Source organism: Stomoxys calcitrans, chromosome 5 (genome assembly GCF_963082655.1).
Source record: "Stomoxys calcitrans chromosome 5, idStoCalc2.1, whole genome shotgun sequence".
NCBI lineage: Eukaryota > Metazoa > Arthropoda > Insecta > Diptera > Muscidae > Stomoxys > Stomoxys calcitrans.
In genome coordinates this window covers 127478567-127501466 of record NC_081556.1, presented here as the reverse complement: position 1 = coordinate 127501466, position 22900 = coordinate 127478567, and the positions used below count along the sequence as shown (strand labels likewise).

Below are 22900 nucleotides of genomic sequence, written 5' to 3'. Positions count from 1 at the left end.
GAAAAGCAAAGCAGTTGTTGTGCCATGCAGTCTTCGAAATCCATGCTGATGCTCGGCGAATGGAAAATCTCATACGAGGTTCGGCAGTTGTGGTCCCTCAAGTGTCTATATGAGAGAAGGGAGATCGGTCTGTACGAATTCCCCTTGCTCGGGTCATTTCCGGGCTTCAGTTGTGAGCTCTAGAGATATGCACATGAGTCGTAAGTTGTCGTGTCATGAGTGAGTCGGGTGACTGGTAAGAGATCTAAATCCAATCAAGTGATTGCGATTTTCTCATGAGTCGTGATTTTCTTGGGAGTCGTGAGCGTCTCATAAATCCTGACTTTCTCCTGAGTCGTGATATTCTCGTAAGTCGTGATTTTTCTCCTTTGTTTCGTGCATGAGTGAAGCATGAGTGTCTCGTGAGCCGGGATATTCCCGTGAGACGTGCGTAAGTAAACTGTTAATTCGTAAGCATGCGTGAACGTAAGTAGTGATTGTATTGTTAGTCGTGAGTGTTTCGTGAGTCATGAGTGTCTCGTGAATCATGAGTATCTCGTGAGTCATGAGTCTCTCGTGAGTAATGAGTATCTCGTGAGTCATGAGTGTCTAGTGAGCTTTGGCTAATTGTAGCCACGGCAAATATGTCCGATGATCGCATGCAAATCAGTTGTTGTGCTATGCTGTCTCCGAATTCCATGCTGATGCTCTCTAACGAAGCATGGGAGGTGTAGTCCTTAAGCTTCTTGATGATAGAAGGGAGATCGGCCTGTACGACTTCCCATTGCTCGGGTCCTTTTCAGGCTTTAGTGGGACCTAGAGATAAGAACGTGAGTCGTGAGTTGTTGTGTCATGCATGAGTCACGTGATGCTGTCTTCGAAATTCATGCTGATGCTCTCCAACGAAACAAGGGAGGTGTAGTCCCTAAGCTTCTTGATCATAAAAGGGAGATCGGCCTGTACGACTTCCCACTGCTTGGCTCTTTTTCAGGCTTTAGTGGGACCTAGAGATAAGAACGTGAGTCGTGGGTTGTTGTGTCATGCATGAGTCACGTGATTCGTAAGTGAGGTTCAAATCCAATCATGTGACCGTTCGTGACCGTAATTAGTTTACATTTTTCTGTGTGTGAGTGAGTGAAATCATGCTCACGTCACAAATCACGAGTCGTGAGTGTCCCGTAAATCGTGATTTTTCTCGTGAGTCGTGATTTTCTTGCGAGTCGTGTGTGCCTCTTGAGTTGTGATTTATCCCGAGAGTCGTGAGTGTCTCGTAAATCGTGACTTTCTCCTGAGTCGCGATTTTTCTCGTGAGGCATGAGTGATTTTCCCGTGAGTCGTGCGTAAGCAAACTTTTGATTTGTAAGCGAGCGTGAACGTGTGTCAACGTGATTGACTCACGTCAATCGTGAGTGTGTAGAGAGTTGTCTCGTACGTCATGAGTGTCTCGTGAGTCATGAGCATCTCGTGAGTCATGAGTATCTGGTAAGTCATGAGTGTCTCGTGAGTCATTTGTGTCTCGTGAGTCACAAGTTTCTCGTGAGTCATGAGTGTCTCTTGAGTCGTGATTTTCCCGTTAGTAGTGCGTGAGTATGCATGAACGTTTGCCGACAAAAAGTAGCCGGTGAGTAAAATTTTTTCTCGTGATCGTGAGTAAAAAATCACTCACGCGCACATCTCTAGTGGGATCACTCTGCCCATCTTCTAGACATCGACGGATTGTGAACAGTTGTGAGGTACTCGACTCTAGGTAGATTCTTCAGCATCAGTACAGAGTTGGCGCCAAGGATGACATTCGTAAATTCGTCCACGGTAAATTGTGATGGCTGTTCATCGGCTCGGAAACCAGGGATACGACAAATGGCTCTACTCCTAGTCCTGTCACGGTTGAACATTGACGGTTGAACAACCTGGCGCATTTCTTCGGGTCAATCATCCCGTGAGTATTTCATGAATTGTGATGTTTCGTGAGTAGTGATTTTGATTTTTCTGAGTCGTGATTTTCTCGTGAGTACCGATTTTCTCCTGAATTGTGATTTTTTCGTGAGTCTTGACTTTTCTCGTGAGTCATGGTTGTATCGAGAGTCGTGCATGTTTCGTGAGGCTTGAGTGTAATGGGATTTTTCTCGTGAGTCATGCTGGAGTAAACTTTGAGCATGAGTCGTGATTGTAACGTAAATCGTGAGTCATGATGGTCTCGAGTTGCTCGGGAGTCGTGATTTTCCCGTTAGTCGTACGTGATGTAAAACGTGCGTCAACATGAGTCGACAAAAAAGTCGACCGTGCGTGAGTAACATTTTTACTCGTGAGCGTGAGTGAAAAATCCCTCACGCGCATATCGCTAGCGGGATCACTCTGCCCATCTTCTACACAGGTTTAGGACACTTGTGATATACTCGACTCCAGAAAGACTCTTCCAGATTCTTCAGCATCAGTGCAGAGATTCTGTGTTGGTCCAACGGCTTGGATGAGTTAGTGCCACGGATGACATTCGTAATTTCGTCCACCGTAAATTTAGATGGCTTTTCATCAGCTCGGAGACCATGGATACGACGTATGGTTCTCCTCCTAGTTCGGTCACTCTCAAGATGCTCGATAAATTGACGGTTGAACAACCTGGCGCATCTCTTCGGATGAGTCGCAGTTACGTCATCATTAGTGACTGTGATCGTGCAATCTCTTCTACCTGGTTTCGAGAGTGACTTTACAGTGAGAGTGACTTTACAGAGAGTGACACCACAGCTTGCCTACACCGGTACCTTATTTAAATTGCTTCAAGTTTTCCAGGCACATATTCCGTTTATGTTCTTTGACTACCAGATTCAGCTCGTTGGTTCTGAGTTTAGCAAAGAGTACCACTACTTGGGCCAGGAAATTGAGCCGCACCCCAAGTGCGCTAGAAAGGCTGGTAGCACATTTGAGGGGTTTCAGCTCACTGTAGCGATGGTTGGTGAACTCTCTGAAGCCGACCCAAATTCAGCTCGCTGATTCTGGGATAAGTGGGGCCAGTGCTTAACGCTCGTTCGGGAGTACTACTACTTGGGCCGAGAAATTGAACCGCACTTGGCATATTGGACTGATTACTATAGAGCGAAAGGCTTCATGCACATTTAAAGTGGTTTTCAATCCACTGAAGCGGCGATTGGTGTACTCTCTGAAGCTAAGCCAATCGGCCTTCTTCTGATTGTGAGAATAATGGGGAGGTGATCCGATCCCACGGAAATTAGGGCTTTCCAGTATACATCACTCAGCAGATCAGGGATGCAATGGAAATGTTTAGCGAGTTGCTGCATCTCCTCGTTATCCTAGTAGGGGCATCCTCATTCACCGTGCAGAACATGAAGCCTTCAATTTGCTCTTCCAAAGCTATGCTCTGCTGGTCGTTACCAAAGGGAGAATGCCATGAAACGCGATGCGCATAAAAGTCTCCTAAAACCGGGCGATTATTTCCTGACAGTAGGTCATTAATGGAGGCCATCGTAGCACAAACGTTAGCATGTCCGCCTTTTACACTTAAGGCCTGAGTTCGAATCCTGGCGGGACCATCAGAAAAAAAATTTCGGTGATGGTTTTTTCCTCCTAATAATGGCAACATTTGTGAGGTACTATGCCATGCAAAACCTCTCTCCAAAGAGGTGTCGCACTGCGGCACATCGTTCGGACACGGCTATAAAAAGAAGGCCCCTTATCATTGAGCTTAAGCGTGAACTGGACTGCACTCATTGACATGTGAAAAGTTTGCCCCTGTTCCTCAATAGAATGGTCATGGACAAAATTTGCAATTTGCAGTAGGCCACTAATGTGGGGTGTTCGTCCATGGGAGTGACGACAAAATGCCTCATTTTCTCCCCCTGTAGAGTGCCCTGTGCCACTTTGTCCTGACTATTTACTTACAATCCTCGACTTCACACGATTTGGGTCCGCTCATGGTCGTTCGTCCTCTCGACCATTTTAATGATCCACAGTGCTACTTGCGCATTCATTGCCTATTCCCTTAACTCAGATTGCATTGCCTAAAAAGGCTTCGCATTCACCAAGGTCACTGATGACAGTCTTCCGATGCAATGATCGTACAATCGTCCGCATGTCATACGATCTTAAAGCCTTCTGGAAGGGGTGCAGTAGAGTATAGGTAGAGGTTAAACAGTACCGGAGTTATCACACCACCTTAGGGACCTCCCGGTTTCAATCTACGGGGTTTCGACTTCTTATCTCTAAATTCCACAAACGACCGGCGATCACACAAATATCCACTTACTCCTTAGCGTGGATTTAAACCAGTCTCTAAGTACCCGGTAAACCCGTTACTGCTCTAGGACTAAGATGATTGTATCGGTCCTCATACTGTTAAAATCCCCTTCGATGTCAATGCATACCGCCAAAGTCTGAGCCTTGGCATCGAAGGATTCTTCTATTCTATGCACAACATCATACAGGACAGTGTCCACCGACCTTTCCTCTATATAGGCAGAGCAATTCGCTGGATGTCCTACTCCTTATCATGGTATTCCCTCTGCGACTGTAGGGTGTTTCTCTAGCAACGAAAACAAAAAACGATTTTCTTCTTTCAGTGATAGATCACAATGAGTAATTAGATAACAAGCCGGCTATCACGTTATCATTGCGCAAATACACCGGACGGACGGACGTAACATCTAATGAGAGTTCCAACATAAATTTGCAATAACAGCCACAATTGCTTAGCGCAATGGCTATGATTAAACTTTCCCAGATTACAAAATCGTGGTAACGAGACAAGAGTTAAGACCACAACTGCAGAGGCATTATAGACCACAAGCGTGTTTTTTTTTGTTTGCTTGCCTTCCATCAACCATTTACGCATTCACCCAGTCATTCATTTAACCATTCCTCTAAAGTTGGTGAAAAAAAAAACACTCTTTTGATAATAAATGAATTTATAATTAAACCCAACAACAACTACAACAATTACAACAATTGCCTATATTTAATAAAACTTTCTTGCTTTTTTTTTTCTTCCAGCTCAAGTTAATGGATAAGCAATAGCTGCAACAAATCACTGCCCCCTCTGACTGGAAGAAAAAACTGAAATATTATCTGCTTCGAACATTTTTAACAAAGATTTGGGATCACTTCAGCTTTTGGCCAGAAATCCTCTTTTGAAGCCAACAAAACCTGCCTTTTGGGCTTTTCATCTTTACAAATGTGGTTGCCGATATAACGAAAAAAAAAAAAAATCAAACACCTACGATTACGATTAGCTTCACCTGCCTGCGCAACACAACAGCCATTTTGCCATTTCTGTTGTTCTCCCCTTTAAATAGCCGTTAGTGATGCCCATCTATCATAAGACCCCACCCTCGGTGGTGGGCAATCATGCGACATCAGATATCGATAATCATACCTCCGAGGCGGCCAAAGTGAAGAGGACTCGCGAACATGCCTATTTCAATTCCTATGATTTTGATGCGATTGAGGTCTTGCCCTATGACGAGGAGGACGAAGAGGAAGAAGCTGGGCAGAGCGGTCTGCGTCAAGCAGCAACAAGTAGTCAGTCGCCTCATGCGAATAGTCAACAAAAAACGCATGCAAGTCCATTGAGACAGCAACATCAGCCTACGAAATATGCTTTTGGCCAAAAGCCCAAAGCATTGGCCCCCGAGGCTCTGAAGCAATCAAAACTACCTGCGAATCATGGCCAAATTGGCTTAAAAAGCTCCAATAGTGATAATTTCTTAGTCGATAATCATAGGCTGGGTGACTCAAGCTCGAAGACTCCAATTACGGGGCATGTGGGTAAAATCCCCACTAAATACAACAGCTATTTGCAACGTTTTGGTGTGACGTTATTTGGTGGAGGTGGTGGTGCTGCTGGTGGTGTTGATTCCTTGAACACCAACAAATCTGCATCGTCACCCCATCAGCAAACATCTTTACGCGCATCATCCTCATCGTCAGCGTCATCAGCGACTTTGTCAACAACAACAGCAACCTCTTCATCGCTGGTGGCTGATGCGGCTGTGGATGACAGCAAACACTTAAAGGTGTCATCCTCGGGATTGTCCTCAACATCCGCATCCGCATCATCCTCAACATCATCATCATCGCCTTCATCCAAAACACGAGAATCCACCACCCCCTCCATTTCCATGTGCTCGGGTTCCACAGCCACGTGCTCAGCCCTAGCTGCGGATAGCCTTAATTGCGAGTCGTCTGGCCATAGAGACCCCTCTGTCATGGCAAAATCTAAACTGGTTGATAATAATAATGGGGCGGATGTGGCTGTAAAGGATATCTCCATGAATGGGGGAGCAGTCACAGCAACAGGTAATGCTGCTGTTGCCAGCTGCAATGGAAATGTGGCGCTGGTTGTGGGTTCTTCTTCTACTGCTGCTGCTGCGTCAACTGTCTCTGCTGATGGTAATTTTTTATTACCGCGAGCCATGCTTAAATATCAAAGGTATGTTGGTTAGTTATGCTTCTATGATTTTCAACAATATTTACGTCAAAATGATTTTAAATTGATTTTTTTTGGGCGGTGAGGTTAAGGGAATTCTCTGGTTAAACTTTAAATTGGATTTTTGGGAAAAACCAATGAAGGGTAGCTTAAAAAGCATTTAAGATAAAATAGCTTTAAAAAGGGGATACTCTTTTCATGTCAAAGATTGCATTCGAGTTTTATCTCAATGATATGGGGCCTCCTTTTTTATGCCGACTCCGAACGGCGTAACGCTTGGCGACACCACTTGATAAAGAAGCTTTAACATGGTTGAATACCTTTAAAAGTGGCCAGCGTTTATAAGGGGATAACCACCGATGAACATTTTTTTCTGATGTTCACGCCGAAGTTTCTACCCAGGAGTTCGGTATCACAGGCGGGTTCAAATAACAGTGGGGAGCGCCCTACCACAAATCCCAGACAAACGGACATATTTATTGATTGGGACGATATAGGTATCAAATGAAAGCTATTTAAGAGTAGAGTATGAATTTGATAAAAAAAATTTACCCCAAAAACCGACCAAAAATGACATGTTTACCGGTGGGGGCACTATAGATATGAAACGAAAAGTAAACGGAAGAAGAATACGAAACTTATATACAAACTTGGGGTGAAGTCCCAAGGGCCGGCACAATATGGGATTCACCTCGCTTGAGGTGTGGAATCTTCGAAAGATGTATTCAGCACTTACTGAAAAACATGCAAGATGTCTACGTACTAAATCACACCCCCATCTCCCATTCCCGCGGAACGGCCAGTTGGTATTACTTCGCGGGGGCCGGCTCAATTATTGCCTTGCTCCACTTTTTCCGACACTATCTGCACTTTGCTAGCTCTGTGTTGATTGTAACGTCTTTCGGGCGATCTCTTCCTCATTCAGTCTTTTGTGAACTATCGTTATATACGCATCTATTGCGTTCCAATTCTCTTCCGATTGTAGCATCAAGGTTACTATATTGTCATGGCGGACTGGTTGGTTATTTATTAAACACAACAACATGTTGGGACCTATGGCGAATCTTGGACTTATAAATATCACATGTTCTGCGTCCTCCTCCATTGTAGGATAATTTGTCTGTCCTAAGCTTCTGTAGCTACCGTTGAAGTTTAGCTTCTCATGCTTTCGCGTTAACCAATTATATATATGTATATATATTCCCTAGCAAGTGTGTTAAAGGGGGATCATCCTTGCTACCAAGTGTACTGCGATGATTTTGTAGCCACTGCACAGTCAGAGGCAGTTTCGGCGTCCTTAACTTCGGTTCCCAGACAGGGGCTCCATACAGTAGATCACAATTTACGACACTTGCGAGTAGCATTCTTCGGCTTTGTCTCAGGCCGACAATGTTTGGCGTCATTCTGGAAAGTGCTGCTGTTCACATTCGATGCCTTTTTAACAGCGTATTCCTCGTGCTGATTGAATTTCAAGCGGTCGTCTATCAGGACTCCAAGGTATTTAAAACTTTCGGCCGATTTTATCCCCATGATGTTCCACAGAAGCGGACCAAATACAAATGCTTGTGGCACTCCATTATATGAAACTACGCCCTCTGCTCCATCTCTACTCTACTCTACTCTACTCTACTCTACTCTACTCTACTCTACTCTACTCTACTCTACTCTACTCTACTCTAATCTACTCTACTCTACTCTACTCTACTCTACTCTACTCTACTCTACTCTACTCTACTCTACTCTACTCTACTCTACTCTACTCTACTCTACTCTACTCTACTCTACTCTACTCTACTCTACTCTACTCTACTCTACTCTACTCTACTCTACTCTACTCTACTCTACTCTACTCTACTCTACTCTACTCTACTCTACTCTACTCTACTCTACTCTACTCTACTCTACTCTACTCTACTCTACTCTACTCTACTCTACTCTACTCTACTCTACTCTACTCTACTCTACTCTACTCTACTCTACTCTACTCTACTCTACTCTACTCTACTCTACTCTACTCTACTCTACTCTACTCTACTCTACTCTACTCTACTCTACTCTACTCTACTCTACTCTCTACTCTCTACTCTACTCTACTCTACTTAACGAAATATCCATTTCCGACTTTTATAAAAAAGTAAAAGTCTAAGAAGATCCAGCCATATCCCCCGACCGTCCGTCTCTCTGTTGAAATCACGCTACAGTCTTTAAAAATAGAGATATTGAGCTGAAACTTTCCACCGATTCTTTTTTGTCCATAAGCAGGTTAAGTTCGAGGATGGGCTATATCGGACTATATCTTGTTGAAATTTGGAACAGTGAGTTGTGTTAGGGCCCTCGACATCCTTTTTCAATTTGGCTCAGATCAGTCCAGATTTGGATATAGCTGCCATATAGATCGATCTCTCGATTTATGGTTTTAGGGCCATGAAAGGCACATTTATTATGCGATTTCTCCAAAATTTGCGACACTGAGTTGCGTTAGGCTCTTCGGCCTACATCTGCTGCCATATAGACCGATCTCTCGATTTACGGTTTTGGACCAATAAAAGGCGCATTTATTGTCCGATGTCGCTGAAATTTGGGACAGTGAGTTGAAATTTGCGACAGTGAGTAGCTGCCATATAGACCGATCTTTCGATTTAAAGTCTTCGCCCCATAAAAAGCACATTTATAGTCCGATTTCGCTGAAATTTGACGCTGTTACTTAAGTTAGGCTTTTCGACATCCGTGTCGTATATGGTTTAGATCGCTCTATATTTGGATATGGCTACCAAAGAGACCAATATTTTGTTCTACAATTTTGTAGAACAATGACTTGTACTTATTAGACCACTCAATATCCGTGTCGAATTTGGTCCAAATCGGAACATATTTGCATATTGGGTTTTCTCTTATAAGAAATCTGCATGGCCACTTAAATCTTGGCTTCAATAAAAGTTCAAGTCCCCATGGGTTCTATTAATACAGGGATCTATGGAAGCCATCGTAGCGCAGAGGTTAGCATGTCCGCTTATGACGCTGAACGCCTGGGTTCGAATCGCGGCGGGAACATAAGATAATTTTCCAGCGGTGGTTATCCCCTCCTAATGCTGGCGACATTTGTGAGGTATTTTGCCATATAAAAACTTCTCCCCAAAGAGATGTCACTCTGCGGCACGCCGTTCAGACTCGTCTTATCATTGAGCTTAAAATTGAATCGGACAGCACTCATTGATATGTGAGAAGTTTGTCCTGCTCCTTAATGGAAAATTCATGTTTGTCCTGTTCATGGGAAAATTTGCATGTATGGAATTATTCTGTACGTGCACCTACCCTGTGTACAGCTAACCCATACGCTCTGCCATTGTTGTAGAAGTCTACGCCTTCCTTGCTCTTTAATATTGCTTATTGCTCTTTTAGGGTACCCTTTTGGTAGGGTTTTCCGCTCTTCATATATATATTTCTGTTCATCCATAGTGAGATTGATTGATGGTGTTCCTGCAAGCACGGATAGTGCCGCTGCAGATATCGTTCTGCACATACTACACTTGTTGTACACAATCTGAAGGCCGCTAAGTTTCTTGGTCTACCTCTACTCTGCATTTTCCCTACCTCTACTCTTTCATTTAAGTCCCATATCGTATCGATCGGTCTATATGCTCATTGACGAATTTTTGGTTTGTGTTTTAGGATATGTCTTGGAAATCTTGTAAAATATGTGGAACCCTTAATCTTCAGTTAGGGTTATATATAATGACCCCTAGCCCTATATAATGACCCCTATAATGACCCCTAGCCAAAAGTTCGAAGAACTCTGAAACTTGTGTGTCTTTTTGCTCTACTGACCTAATACCATCACACCCAGCCAAAGACCTTGAATATGTTCGATGGCTTTATTTAGTTTCGTAAATTTCCTACATACCACCAAAACCACTCCTTACAAACATAACACAGCTTAAAATCACCTCTCCTACTTTAACCCTGCATTGTCTTCCCACAATCACAGTGTCAGTAGGGCAAATGCCTTTCTATATTTTTGTTAATTAAAGGGTTAATGCACTAACTTCCTTTCATTTTCATTTTTTCCGGATTTTTTGAATTGTCAAAAGACCTTTAATTAAATGGCAGAGCCCCATAAATCACACTTGACTTCTAAGATCAAAGACAGACAGACAGTCAGACAGTTACTTTGCTGCAGTGGTCAATGGTGAAGTGCAATACTTAAAATCGTGGCAGCATTCACTAGCCACCTCTATCCCCATTCAAAAAAGGCCCCTGTTAAGCACTTACAATGAACACTGCAACAAAAGCAGCCATATCAGCGCCATCCATCTCCCATGTTAATGGTGAACTTTTAATTATTTTAAGTTCCCCATTTAATCTTCATTATCTGACACTTTTGTGTTAAACTTCATTACGGCAATAAAATAAAATTAGTTTAAAAACAACATGTAATGAAATTAATCACACTCATACAGACAGACAGACAGACATACACACGCACACAAATTACCACAGAAATTGTTATGGGGACAGGGCTGATAAATTTAATAATTAGGTACTATTCTGAGGCCTTTTTTTAAACAAAATAGTTATGAAAAAAAAAATTTTAAGAATTTATTTTAGAGAAATAAAATTCTTTTAGTTTTATATCCACCACCCAAGGACAGGGGTATCTGGCAATGTCCGTCCATCGCTCCGTTAAAATTTTAATGAACTTTATGCATGAGTATTTTTCTTACATTTATTTGGCAACATTTCAACCACTCAATTTACCATCCCTGTTGCAAGCGTGGCGGTTAACCCCAACAACCAACTAACCCCACTAATCAACGTTCATTCATCATACAAAGCTAAAGTTCCGTCACCATCGCCATCATGCTTCGGTTTTCTCACTTTATTCAATTCCCCAAGGGAAAAGTGGGAGAAAAACCTAATTGTGTGAAACCTAAAGAAACCATGTAAAAATTAGTCGAAAACAAATGAGAGCGTGCTCAGTTCGGGCCGAATCTTATATGCCCTCCACCATAGATAGCATTTGTCGAGTTCTTTGCGCGGCAACTCTTTTTAGGCAAACAAAGAATAATGAATAAGAACTGTTATGCTCTTGGAGCTATAGCAAGTTATAGTCCATTTCGGACCATAAATGAAATAAATGCTGATCACTGTAGAAGTCTTTGTTTAATATTTCAGTCCATTCGAATAAGAATTGCACCTTGTAGGGGCTCAAGAAGTAAAATCGGGAGATTGGTTTATATGGGAGCTGTATCAAGCTATAGATTGATTCAGACCATGTTGGACACGTATGTTGAAGGTCATAGGAGAAGTCGTTGTACAAAAGTTCGGCCAAATCTGATGAGAATTGCGCCCTCTAGAGGCTCAAGAAGTCAAGGCCCCAGATCGGTTTATATGGCAGCAATATAAGGTTAAATACCGATTTGGACCATACTTAGCACAGTTGTTGGAAGTGATACCAAAACACCACGTGCAAAATTCAAATCCGACGAGAACTACGCCCTCTAGAGGCTCAAGAAGTCAAAACCCAAGATCGGTTTATATGGCAGCTATATCAGGTTGTGAACCAATTTAGACCATACTTAGCTCAGTTATTGGAAGTCATAACAGAACACTTCATGAAAAATTTCAGCCAAATCAGATAAGAATTGCGCCCTCTAGCGGCTCAAGAAGTCAAGATCCAAGATCGGTTTATATGGCAGCTATATCAGATTGTGGACCGATTTGCGCCATACTTAGCACAGTTATTGGAAGTCATAACAGAACACTTCATGAAAAATTTCAGCCAAATCTGATAAGAATTGCGCCCTCTAGCGGCTCAAGAAGTCGAAATCCAAAATTGGTTTATATAGCAGCTATACCAGATTATGAACCGATTTGAACCATACCTAACACAGTTGTTGGAAGTGACACCCAGAACACCACGTGCAAAACTTCAGTCAAATCGGACGGGAATTGCGCCCTCTAGAGGCTCAAGAAGTCAAAACCCAAGATCGGTTTACATGGCAGCTATATCAAAACATGGACCGATTTGAACCATACTCAGTGCAGTTATTGGAGGTCATAACAGAACACTTCATGAAAAATCTGATAACAATTGCGCCCTCTAGAGGCTCAAGAAAACAAGACCCCAGATGGGTTTTTATGGCATCTATATCAAGTTATGAACCGATTTGAACCATACCTAACACAGTTGTTGGAAGTGACACCAGAACACCAAGTGCAAAATTTCACAAATTGAACGAGAACTGCTCCCTCTAGAGGCTCAAGAAGTCAAGACATCAAATCGGTTTATATGGCAGCAATATCAGGTTATACACCGATTTGCGCCATTCTTAGCACAGTTATTGGAAGTCATAACAGAACACTTTGTGAAAATTTTCAGCCAAATCAGATAAGAATTGCGCCCTCTAGCGGCTCAAGAAGTCAAGACCCAAGATCGGTCTATATGGCAGCTATATCAAAACATGGACCGATTTGGCCTATCCCAACTGACCCACACTAACAAAAACTATTTGTGCATAATTTCAAGCGTCTAGCTTTACTCCTTCGAAAATTAGCGTGCTTTCGACAGAAAGACGGACGGACATGGCTACATCGACTTAAAATGTCGTGACGATCAAGATTATATATATTTTATGGGGTCTTAGACGCAAATTTCAAGATGTTACAAACAGAATGACGAAATTAGTATACCCCCATACTATGGTGGAGGGTATAAAAACCATGGGACACAGACCACACAGCTTTGGTGTAAAAATGAACAAAGCAAACGATTCCTATAACCATCCTTTGGAAATGTGGTAGTCCCTTTGGCCAATGTGTGCTGAGCATGCTGGTGATGTAGATTTTTTTTTGTAGCAGATAATTAAAATGATAACAATTATGACCAAATCGTTTTAAACGATAGTGTCACGGCTACCAAAGGTCCCGTAGACACCATTAAAAATTGCAAATGTAGCGATGAGATCCCAATGCCGTTTTTTTTTAAGCCAACAGTACCTTTTTTTGAAGCATATTTGTTCAATTCTGCTAGTATGACCTTCAACATCTGCATGTTCCCATGCAATGTTATGGAAACAAAGCAAACAAAAGTCGACCAGTGTTGCCAATGAAAAAATAGTTAAATTTTTCACAAAATTCTGTTCTGAGGCCAAATTTTCTCATATTTATTTCGTCGAGAAAATTTTGTTAAAATAAAAAATAAAAATCAATACCACTTCCAACAGATGCACTAAATCATGTGCTACCATGAAAGTAGTGTAATTGTAGCAGACAAAAAATCTGTCATTACACGAACACATGCATTGGGAAAAGTACAGCTGTGGGACAGGCTTGTCGAGCGTGGTTAATGGGTTATTTGTATCATAGAGGTGTTTTTGCAATAAATACGAAACAAATGCAAAACATCAACGTACGGCCCTTGAAGCCATCACACCTAATATGGTTGAACATTTTTCTAACCAAAGACGTCCCATAGTGGTTGGTGTGTTTTGCGATCGCTGGCATTCCTTTTCCACTTGCAAAGGAAATCTTCGATCATTGAGTTCGTCCCGAAAGAGAAACAAATAAAATAAAAAAAACTTTAACAAATTTTACTTTTAAGAAAATTAAGCCAATAATTTATTATGTTAGGTTAGGTTGATAAGAGAATGCGGATATTAATCCGAATGTGGTCCGATTTGGACCAAACTCGACACGGATATTGAGAGGTCTAATAAGTACAAGTCATTGTCCAATTTTGTAGAACAAAATACTGGTCTTTCTGGTAGCCATATCCATATATAGACCGATCTGAACCATATACGACACGGATATCGAAAAGCCCAACATAGTCACTGTGTCAAATATCAACGAAATCGGATTATAAATGTGTTTTTTATGGGGCCAAGACTTTAAATCGAGGGATCGGTCTATATGGCAGCTATATCCAAATCTGGATCGATCTGAGCCAAATTGCAGAAAGTTGTTGAAGAGCCTAACGCAACACACTTTCCCAAATTTCGGCGAAATCGGATAATAATTGCGCTATTATGGGCCAAAAACATTCTCTCGAGAGATCGCTCTATACTGCAGCTATATCCAAATCTAGACAGATCTGAACCAAATGGAAGAAAAATATTGAAGGGTCTAACACAGCTCACTGTCTCAAGTTTCTGCAAAATCGGACTATCAATGAGCCTTTTATGGGCCCAAGACCTTAAATCGAGAGATCGGTCTATATGGCAGCTATATCCAAATCGGGACCGATCTGTGCCATTTTGCAGAAAAATTTCGAGGGACCTAACATAACTCATTGTCCCAAATTTCGGCGACATCGGACAATAAAAGCGCCTTTTATAGGCCCAAGACCTTAAATCGAGAGATCGGTCTATATATCTAAGTTCGTCTTGGATTTTTACGCTGATCAAGTATATATATACAGCGGTCAAAAAAAGTATTCATCATTAGCAAAATTGATAATAAATTCACTTATTTTGGGTAATTGAAGAAAATTTTTAAGTAAACAAATAATGCAGTTTTATGCAATAGTTTATTTTTCGTAATATGTTTTAAAATAAATTCAAAAAATAAATTTAATTAGCGCAAAAAATGCAATTTTATATAATAACACCAAAAACAGAACAAAAAAAGTATTCATCATTGATGTGCTATCATCAAAGTCAAATTCAAATATTATTTGGGAATCCCCCTTTTCTGTTTTATTTAGTAAAGGAGGCTTTGCCCTTGACAGCAAATATTTAATTTCATTGAAAATATAGTTTTTGTCAAAATGGGTCGTAAGCAAAACGAGGTTTCTGATGAGGTAAAAGTTTTGATAATAAAACACCACAGGAATGGTTTAACTCAAAAAACTATCAGTGAAATATTAAATAGACCACGATCTACTATACAATCCATCATCAGAAAGTGAACAGAAACGAAAACTGTTGACAATAAACCAAGATCTGGTCGACCAAAAGCACTTTCAGTTGGAGATGTGCGTTGGCTAGTGCGGCAAGTTCAGAAAACTCCGAAGACAAATGCGACCATTCTTCGTAAAAACACTATGGAATATTTAGGGAAGGAAGTTACTACACAAACAATTCGAAATACACTCAAAAGGCATAGTTACAGAGGAAGAACTGCACGTAAGAAGCCCTTTATAAATAAAATAAACCGAGTGAAAAGGCTAAACTTCGCAAAAATGTATGTAAAACAGCCCGAATCATTTTGGAAAATAGTCATTTTTGCAGACGAGAGCAAGTTTAATCTTTTTGGGTGCGATGGAAAGGTCATAGTGCACAGAAAACCAAATACAGAGCTTGAAGAACGAAACACAGTTGCTACTGTAAAACATGGTGGAGGTGGTTTAATGGTTTGGGGGTGTATGGCGGCTTCAGGAGCGGGAAATCTTGAAATTATTAATGGAGTAATGGATCATAAGTATTACATTGACATTTTAAAGAGGAATTTAAAAGATAGTGCTGTAAAATTTGGGCTTGGTAATAACTTTCAATATTATCAAGATAATGACCCCAAACATTCTGCTTTAAATACCAAGATGTGGATGCTGTATAACTGCCCCAAAGTCATTAAAACTCCTCCTCAAAGTCCCGACTTGAACCGAATTGAACATCTTTGGGAACATCTCGAACGCAAATTGAGAACGCGCAATTTTTCGAGCAAGAGTCAAATGCAACAGGTGATAATGGAGGAATGGACTAATATAGACCAAAATATAACCGCTAAATTAGTCCAATCGATGTCAAACCGTTTAAAAGAAGTTATAAGACGCGGTGGTCGAATAACAAAGTATTAATTTTTTTAAATTATGTTATTTATTTTTTTGTTTTTTTGCAATGATGAATACTTTTTTTGTTTAATTTTTTGTGTTCAGCTGTAAAATGGCCCTTTTTGTTCCAATAAATACTATTTTTTTCTTTAAAAACAATGAAATTGTGTACATATATATCACACAAGCACTACTGCATCATTAGTTTAATATGTTTTTATTCCAATTGTCTTTTGTAGACTTATTAAAAAAAAAAACATTGAATGATGAATACTTTTTTTGACCGCTGTATATACTTTATAGGGTCGGAAATGAATATTTTGATGTGTTTTTCCACCTCTGGAAAAATGTTGTTTTAAGGTGTTCTCGCCGATAGGATTTGAGCCCGGGCGTCTGGGCACGATAGGCATGCATGCTAAACCTATTCACCACGGCGGCTCACAGGAATTCCGTGCTAGTCACAAAATCCTTAATTGTTTTCAATATCACGCCCTTAAGTTGGTTCATGTCTGGTATTGTCTCCCCACCTTAGTACCGGTATCTGTCAGCCGCGAAACCCGAGCAATGACATAGGAAATGCTTCAACGTCTCCTCATCTTCCCCGCATGCCCTACACATGGTATCACATGCCGCCTCGATTTTACATAAGTGTGCTCGTAGTCCTATGTGTCCCGTTATGATACCAATAGCTATACTGACCTCCTTTTTACTCCCCACTGGGGCCTCACCATAGTCGAGCTGGGATCGAAATCCCAGGGGCTCCCGACTCCCGTGGTACCAGACCTCGTAGCCGAAGCTACTACCAGTTGAACCGCAAACTGTTCCGGAGGGTATTCGGTTCCAAAGGGTATTCGGTTCCGGAGGGTATTCGGTTCCGGAGGGTATTCGGTTCCGGAGGGTATTCGGTTCCGGAGGATATTCGGTTCCGGAGGGTATTCGGTTCCGGAGGGTTACCGGTTTCAAAGGGTAACCGGTTCCGGAGGGTTACCGGTTTCAAAGGGTAACCGGTTCCGGAGGGTAACCGGTTCCGGAGGGTAACCGGTTCCGGAGGGTAACCGGTTCCGGAGGGTAACCGGTTCCGGAGGGTAACCGGTTCCGGAGGGTAACCGGTTCCGGAGGGTAACCGGTTCCGGAGGGTAACCGGTTCGGAGGGTAACCGGTTCCGGAGGGTAACCGATTCCGGAGGGTATTCTGTTCCGGAGGGTAACCGGTTCAGGAGGGTAACCGATTTCGGAGGGTAACCCTTCTGATACCGAAATATTATAAAACCTTTATTTCTTAAAGGGAGGCCGTCGTAGCGCAGAGGTTTAGCATGTCCGCCTATGACGCTAAACACCTGGGTTGGTATCCTGGCGGGTGCAATAGAAAAAATGTTCAGCTTTGGTTATACCCTGCTAATGCTGCCGAAATTTGTGAGGTACTATGCCATGTAAAACTTCTGCCCAAAGACGAGTCGCTCTGCTGCAAGCCGTTCAGACTCGGATATAAAAGGAGGACCCTTAGCATTGAGCTTCAACTTGAATCGGACAGCACTCATTGGTATGTGAGAAGTTTAACCCGGCTCCTGAATGGAATGTTCATAGGTAAATTTGCCAATTTATCCCCTAAAGACCATTCTACACAATCTGTGAAAAGAGAATCGGCTTTGCCCCTTTCAAGTTTATATTGAACAAACAAAATACCCAATTTGACTTTTATATTAGCAAAAATGTATTCCTTTGTCTGCGAAACACTGATTTCAACTCACATGCCAGCGAATGTTTCATTTAAATGAATTGGCATCTCTTATGTTGGGGATTCACTGCTACTGTTTAATGTCTCATTTGATAGTTGTTTTTTTTTCCGCTTGTGGATGAGAAATCATGCGAGCCATATCATACACATGATAATTTAATTAACTCCATTCAAGAGAGAACCTTTTTTTTTGTGTTTTCTGAGGGGAGTTATTGTCAGTCAGTGTCGATGGTGATGCTGTGAATGCAGAATGCATCCATGTCGCCAGCTGAGTTGATACTTAAGTGCTTAATGCAGCCATTTCAGACAAACATGCTTGACTTTGAGACACCCTAAAGAGAGTTTATTGGGCTAATTGAATGTCATAAAAACATACAACGGAATAATAAAATTACTTGAATGGATTTCTGTGAATGGAAACAGAAAACTTGAACTTGCCATCTACATCCATGGAAAAAATGCTAACAATTGTGGGATGCTAGAGTTTTCTGAAGTTGAAAATCTTCTAATGCGTTGATTTAGAGTCTAGACAAAATAAATAAAAAAATAATTGAAATTGAATCCCTTGCGAGAATAATTTTTGAAGAGGAGATTTGTTGTACATTTACTAAATGTAATGCCACTTTGGATTAATGCTAAAGCCTTTTTGTGATAAATAAAATGCCGATATGCGAGTACATTTACAATTAGATAGGACAAGTAAAAGCGTGCTTAGTTCGGCCGGGCCGAATCTTATATACCCTCCACCCTAGATCGCATTTGTCGAGCTCTTTGCACGGTATCTCTTTTTAGGCAAACAAAGAATAATGGAAAAGAATTATTATGCTATTGGAGATATATGATAAGAATTGCGCCCTCTAGAGGCTTTAGAAGTCAAGATCCCAGACAGGTTTATATGCCAGCTATACCATTTTATTAACAGATTTGGACCATACTTGGCAGACTTGTTGGAAGTCATACCAAACAACTTCGTGCAAAATTTCAGCCAAATCGGATGAGTATTGCGCCCTCTAGAGGTTTTAGAAGTCAAGATCCCAGATCGGTTTATATGGCAGCTATATGAGGCTATAGACCGATTCAAACCATATTTGGCACAGTTGTTGGAAGTCATAACAAAAAACTTTATGCTAAATTTCGGATAAGAATTGCGCCCTCTAGAGGCTTTAGAAGTCAAGATCCCAGATCGATTTATATGGCAGCTATATCAGGCTATAGACCGATTTAAACCATATTCAGCACAGTTGTTGTAAGTGATATAAAAACACTATGTGCAAAATTTCAGTCAAATTGGATGAGAATTGCGCCCTCTAGAGGCTCAAGAAGTCAAGACCCAAGATCGGTTTATATGGCAGCTATATTAGGTTATGGACCGATTTGGGCCATTTACAATCCTGCCAACCGACCTTCACCAATAAGAAGAATTTGTGCAAAATTTCAAGCGGCTAGCTCTACTCCTTCTAAAGTTAACGTGCATTCGACAGACAGACGAACGGACGGACGGACGGACATGGCTAGTTCGACTTAAAATGTCACGACGATCAAGAGTATATATATTTTATGGGGTCTAAGATGTATATTTCGAGGTGTTACAAACAGAAGGACGAAATTAGTATACCTCCCATCCTATGGTGGAGGGTATACAAATTGGGACAAATGCTTTCCCAATGGGACTAGATAAAAAAATATACACACGGAGTAACTTAGAACTGTAGTGTAGAAGTATTAATCAGACATCCTGTACCAAAAATTCGCAACTAAACCTATCAGGAAGTAAAGTTTATTTGTTTGTTGTTTATTCAAATTGCCTCATATGCTCCACCATATTCACATCTCACTCGAAACCACTGCAGGGTGCATTCCTTCAGAAGCCTGAGGAGCCCTTAAAAAAACGACACATAGCAAATGAATTATAGCATAATCACACTTAATTAAGATAAATGTTCCTTCGGTAATTTGATATTTTAACCATGCGACAGTTTCCATAACATTGTTTTTAGACTTTAGTTTCCTTTAGTTGTTTTAAAATTGCCACCACTTTATATTGTTTTAACTTATGTCCCCTTGGAGGCGACAAATGCCTGATAAAATTGCTCTACTACTCACAGTAGTTGATGGCTATGACTATACGTAGAAAAAGCTGAGAGGGGGCAGGGGAAGTGAGGAGAGTTACCTGCTGTTTTTGAGAGCTTAAGGCACTATTAAGGAGCGGAAACTTTTGGAAAACTGTCATTTGTCAAAAACCACCGACAAAAGGCAAAACGAGTAAACCTTAATGGCCCTTAAAGGGCAAAATGTTGGGTGAAAAACAAAAACAAAAAAGAAACTTGGCCAAAAAATGCCCCCAAAAAAACTTCAAGCAATGAAATACGCATGTACAAGCATTTCCAAGTGGCAACGAAATATGAAAAATTCAAAGTTAATGGCCTGATGAAGATGTTCATATTTTTTATGAAACAGTTCCCGCAGGAGCAATCAAATCAAAAGGAATATTTTCATTTAAAACCAAACTTTGTCAGGTAAATAATTTGCCTTTAGTGTTAAAAGATGTTGTAGAGATAATTGAGGAGTAGGAAGTGTACGTAAGTGTGGCCTAAAGAATTCCACTAACTTAAACAAGCAAAAAGGCGTTAAGTTGGGCCGGGCCGAACTTTGGATAACCACCACCTCGGGTATATATGTAAACCATCTTCCATCAAAATCCGGTGAAAATTGCATACCTTATGTCCCATAGCAGTTATATCGAAATATGTTCCGATTTGGACCAAAAGTACAAGTCAGTGTTCAATTTGTATATAACAAAATATAGGTCTTTTTAGTAGCTATATCTAAAAATAAATCGATCTGAACCATATACGACTCAGATGTCGAAAAGCCTAACATAAGTCATAAGTGTGTCAAATTGCAGTGAAATCTGATTATTAATGCGCCTTTTATGGGGCCAATACTTTAAATCGATAGATCGGTCTATATGGCAGCAGATGTAGGTCGAAGAGTCTAACACAACGCACTGTCCCAAATTTCAGCGAAATCGGACAATAAATGCGCCTTTTATGGCTCAAAACCTAAAACCGGGAGATCGGTCTATATGGCAGCTATATCCAAATCTGAACCGATCTGGCCCAAATGGACGAAGAAAGTCGAAGGCCTTAACACAAATCACTGTCCCAAATTTCAACAAAATCGGATAATAAATGTGGCTTTTATGGGCCTAAGACCCTAAATCGGAGGATCGGTATATATAACAGCTATATCCAAATCTGGACCGATCTGGGCCAAATTGAGGAAGGACGTCGAAGGGCCTAACACAACTCACTGTCCCAAATTTTAGCAAAATCGGATAATAAATGTGGCTTTTATGGGCCTAAGACCCTAAATCGGAGGATCGGTCTATATGGCAGTATATCCAAATCTGGACCAATCTGAGCCAAATTGACGAAGGTTGTCTAAGGGCTTATGACAACTCACTGTCCCAAATTTCAGCAAAATCGGATAATAAATGTGGCTTTTATAGGTCTAAGACCCTAAATCGGAGGATCGGTCTATATGGCAGCTATATTCAAATCTAAACCGATCTGGGCAAAATTGACGAAGGATGCCGAAGGGCCTAAAATAACTCACTGTCTTAAATTTCAACAAAATCGGATAATAAATGTGGCTTTTATGGGCCCTAGACCCTAAATCGGCCGATCGGTCTATATGGGGGCTATATCAAGATATATTCCGATATAGCCCATCTTCGAACTTAACCTGCTTATGGACAAAAAAAGAATCTGTGCAAAATTTCAGCTCAATATCTCTATTTGTAAAGACTTTAGCGTGATTTCCACAGACAGACAGACGGATATGTCTAGATCATCTTAGATTTTTACGCTGATCAAGAATATACTATATACCTTATAGGGTCGGAAATGGATATTTCCATGTGTTGCAAACGGAATGACAAAATGAATTTACCCCCATCCTTCGGTGGTGGGTATAAAAACCCTCCACCATGTACTGCCTTTGGCAAATGCTGCAACTAACTTCTTGATATGGGAAAAAGCAAAGAAATTATACTTGGGAGCTACATTAAGTGGTCTAGGTATAAATTCGTGCAAGACAAAATTAAGTCTTTTCAGCAGGTGATTCAAGTTGCCTACAGTGGCATCTGTCTCCTTGGGAGGAGAGAATGTTTCATTTACAGAAAGCACAAAATACCTGGCTGTTTTGCTTGACAGCATAGTGAACTTCAAATCCAACATTTTGGAACGGCAAGAAAGACGACCCTTCCCCCATACACCTGCAAAAGAGCCCTTGGCAAAAGTTGGTGGTTTAGACAGCGCATCATGCACTGGGTATATACTGCAGTTGTCAGACCTTTTATGCTATATGGTGTTGTGGTCTGGTGGACGGCGCTTCAAAAGTTCAACCATTGGCAAATGTTGGTGCTTTAGACCGTGCGTCATGCACTGGGTATATACTGCAGTTGTCAGATCTCTAATGCTATATGGTGTTGCGGTCTGGTGAACGGCGCTTCAAAAGTCCAACCATTGGCAAAAGTTGGTGGTTTAGACCACGCATCATGCACTGGGTATATACTGCAGTTGTCAGACCTGTAATGCTATATGGTATTGTGGTCTGGTGGACGGCGCTTTAAAAGCCCAACCATTGGCAAAAGTTGGTGGTTTAGACCGCGCGTCATGCACTGGGTATATACTGCAGTTGTCAGACCTTTAATGCTATATGGTGTTGTGGTCTGGTGGACGGCGCTTCAAAAGTCCAACCATTGGCAAAAGTTGGTGGTTTAGACCGTGCGTCATGCACTGGGTATATACTGCAGTTGTCGGACCTTTAATGGTATATGGTGTTGTGATCTGGTGGACGGCGCTTTAAAAGTTCAACCATTGGCAAAAGTTGGTGGTTTAGACCGTGCGTCATGCACTGGGTATATACTGCAGTTGTCAGACCTTTCATGCTGTATGGTGTTGTGGTCTGGTGGACGGCAC

At 41.3% G+C, this 22900-nt stretch overlaps 1 protein-coding gene across 1 annotated transcript in view; it reads left to right on the top strand.

Moving 5' to 3' along the window:
• The window catches only part of LOC106094338 (serine-rich adhesin for platelets), a 337903-nt gene that overhangs the window by 159040 nt on the left and 155963 nt on the right, over nt 1-22900 (top strand). Inside the window, exon 4 of the mRNA XM_013261550.2 lies at nt 4978-6415. Coding sequence (XP_013117004.2) covers nt 5289-6415 — 1127 coding nt within the window. The 5' untranslated portion in view covers nt 4978-5288. The remainder of the gene's footprint in view (nt 1-4977; nt 6416-22900) is intronic.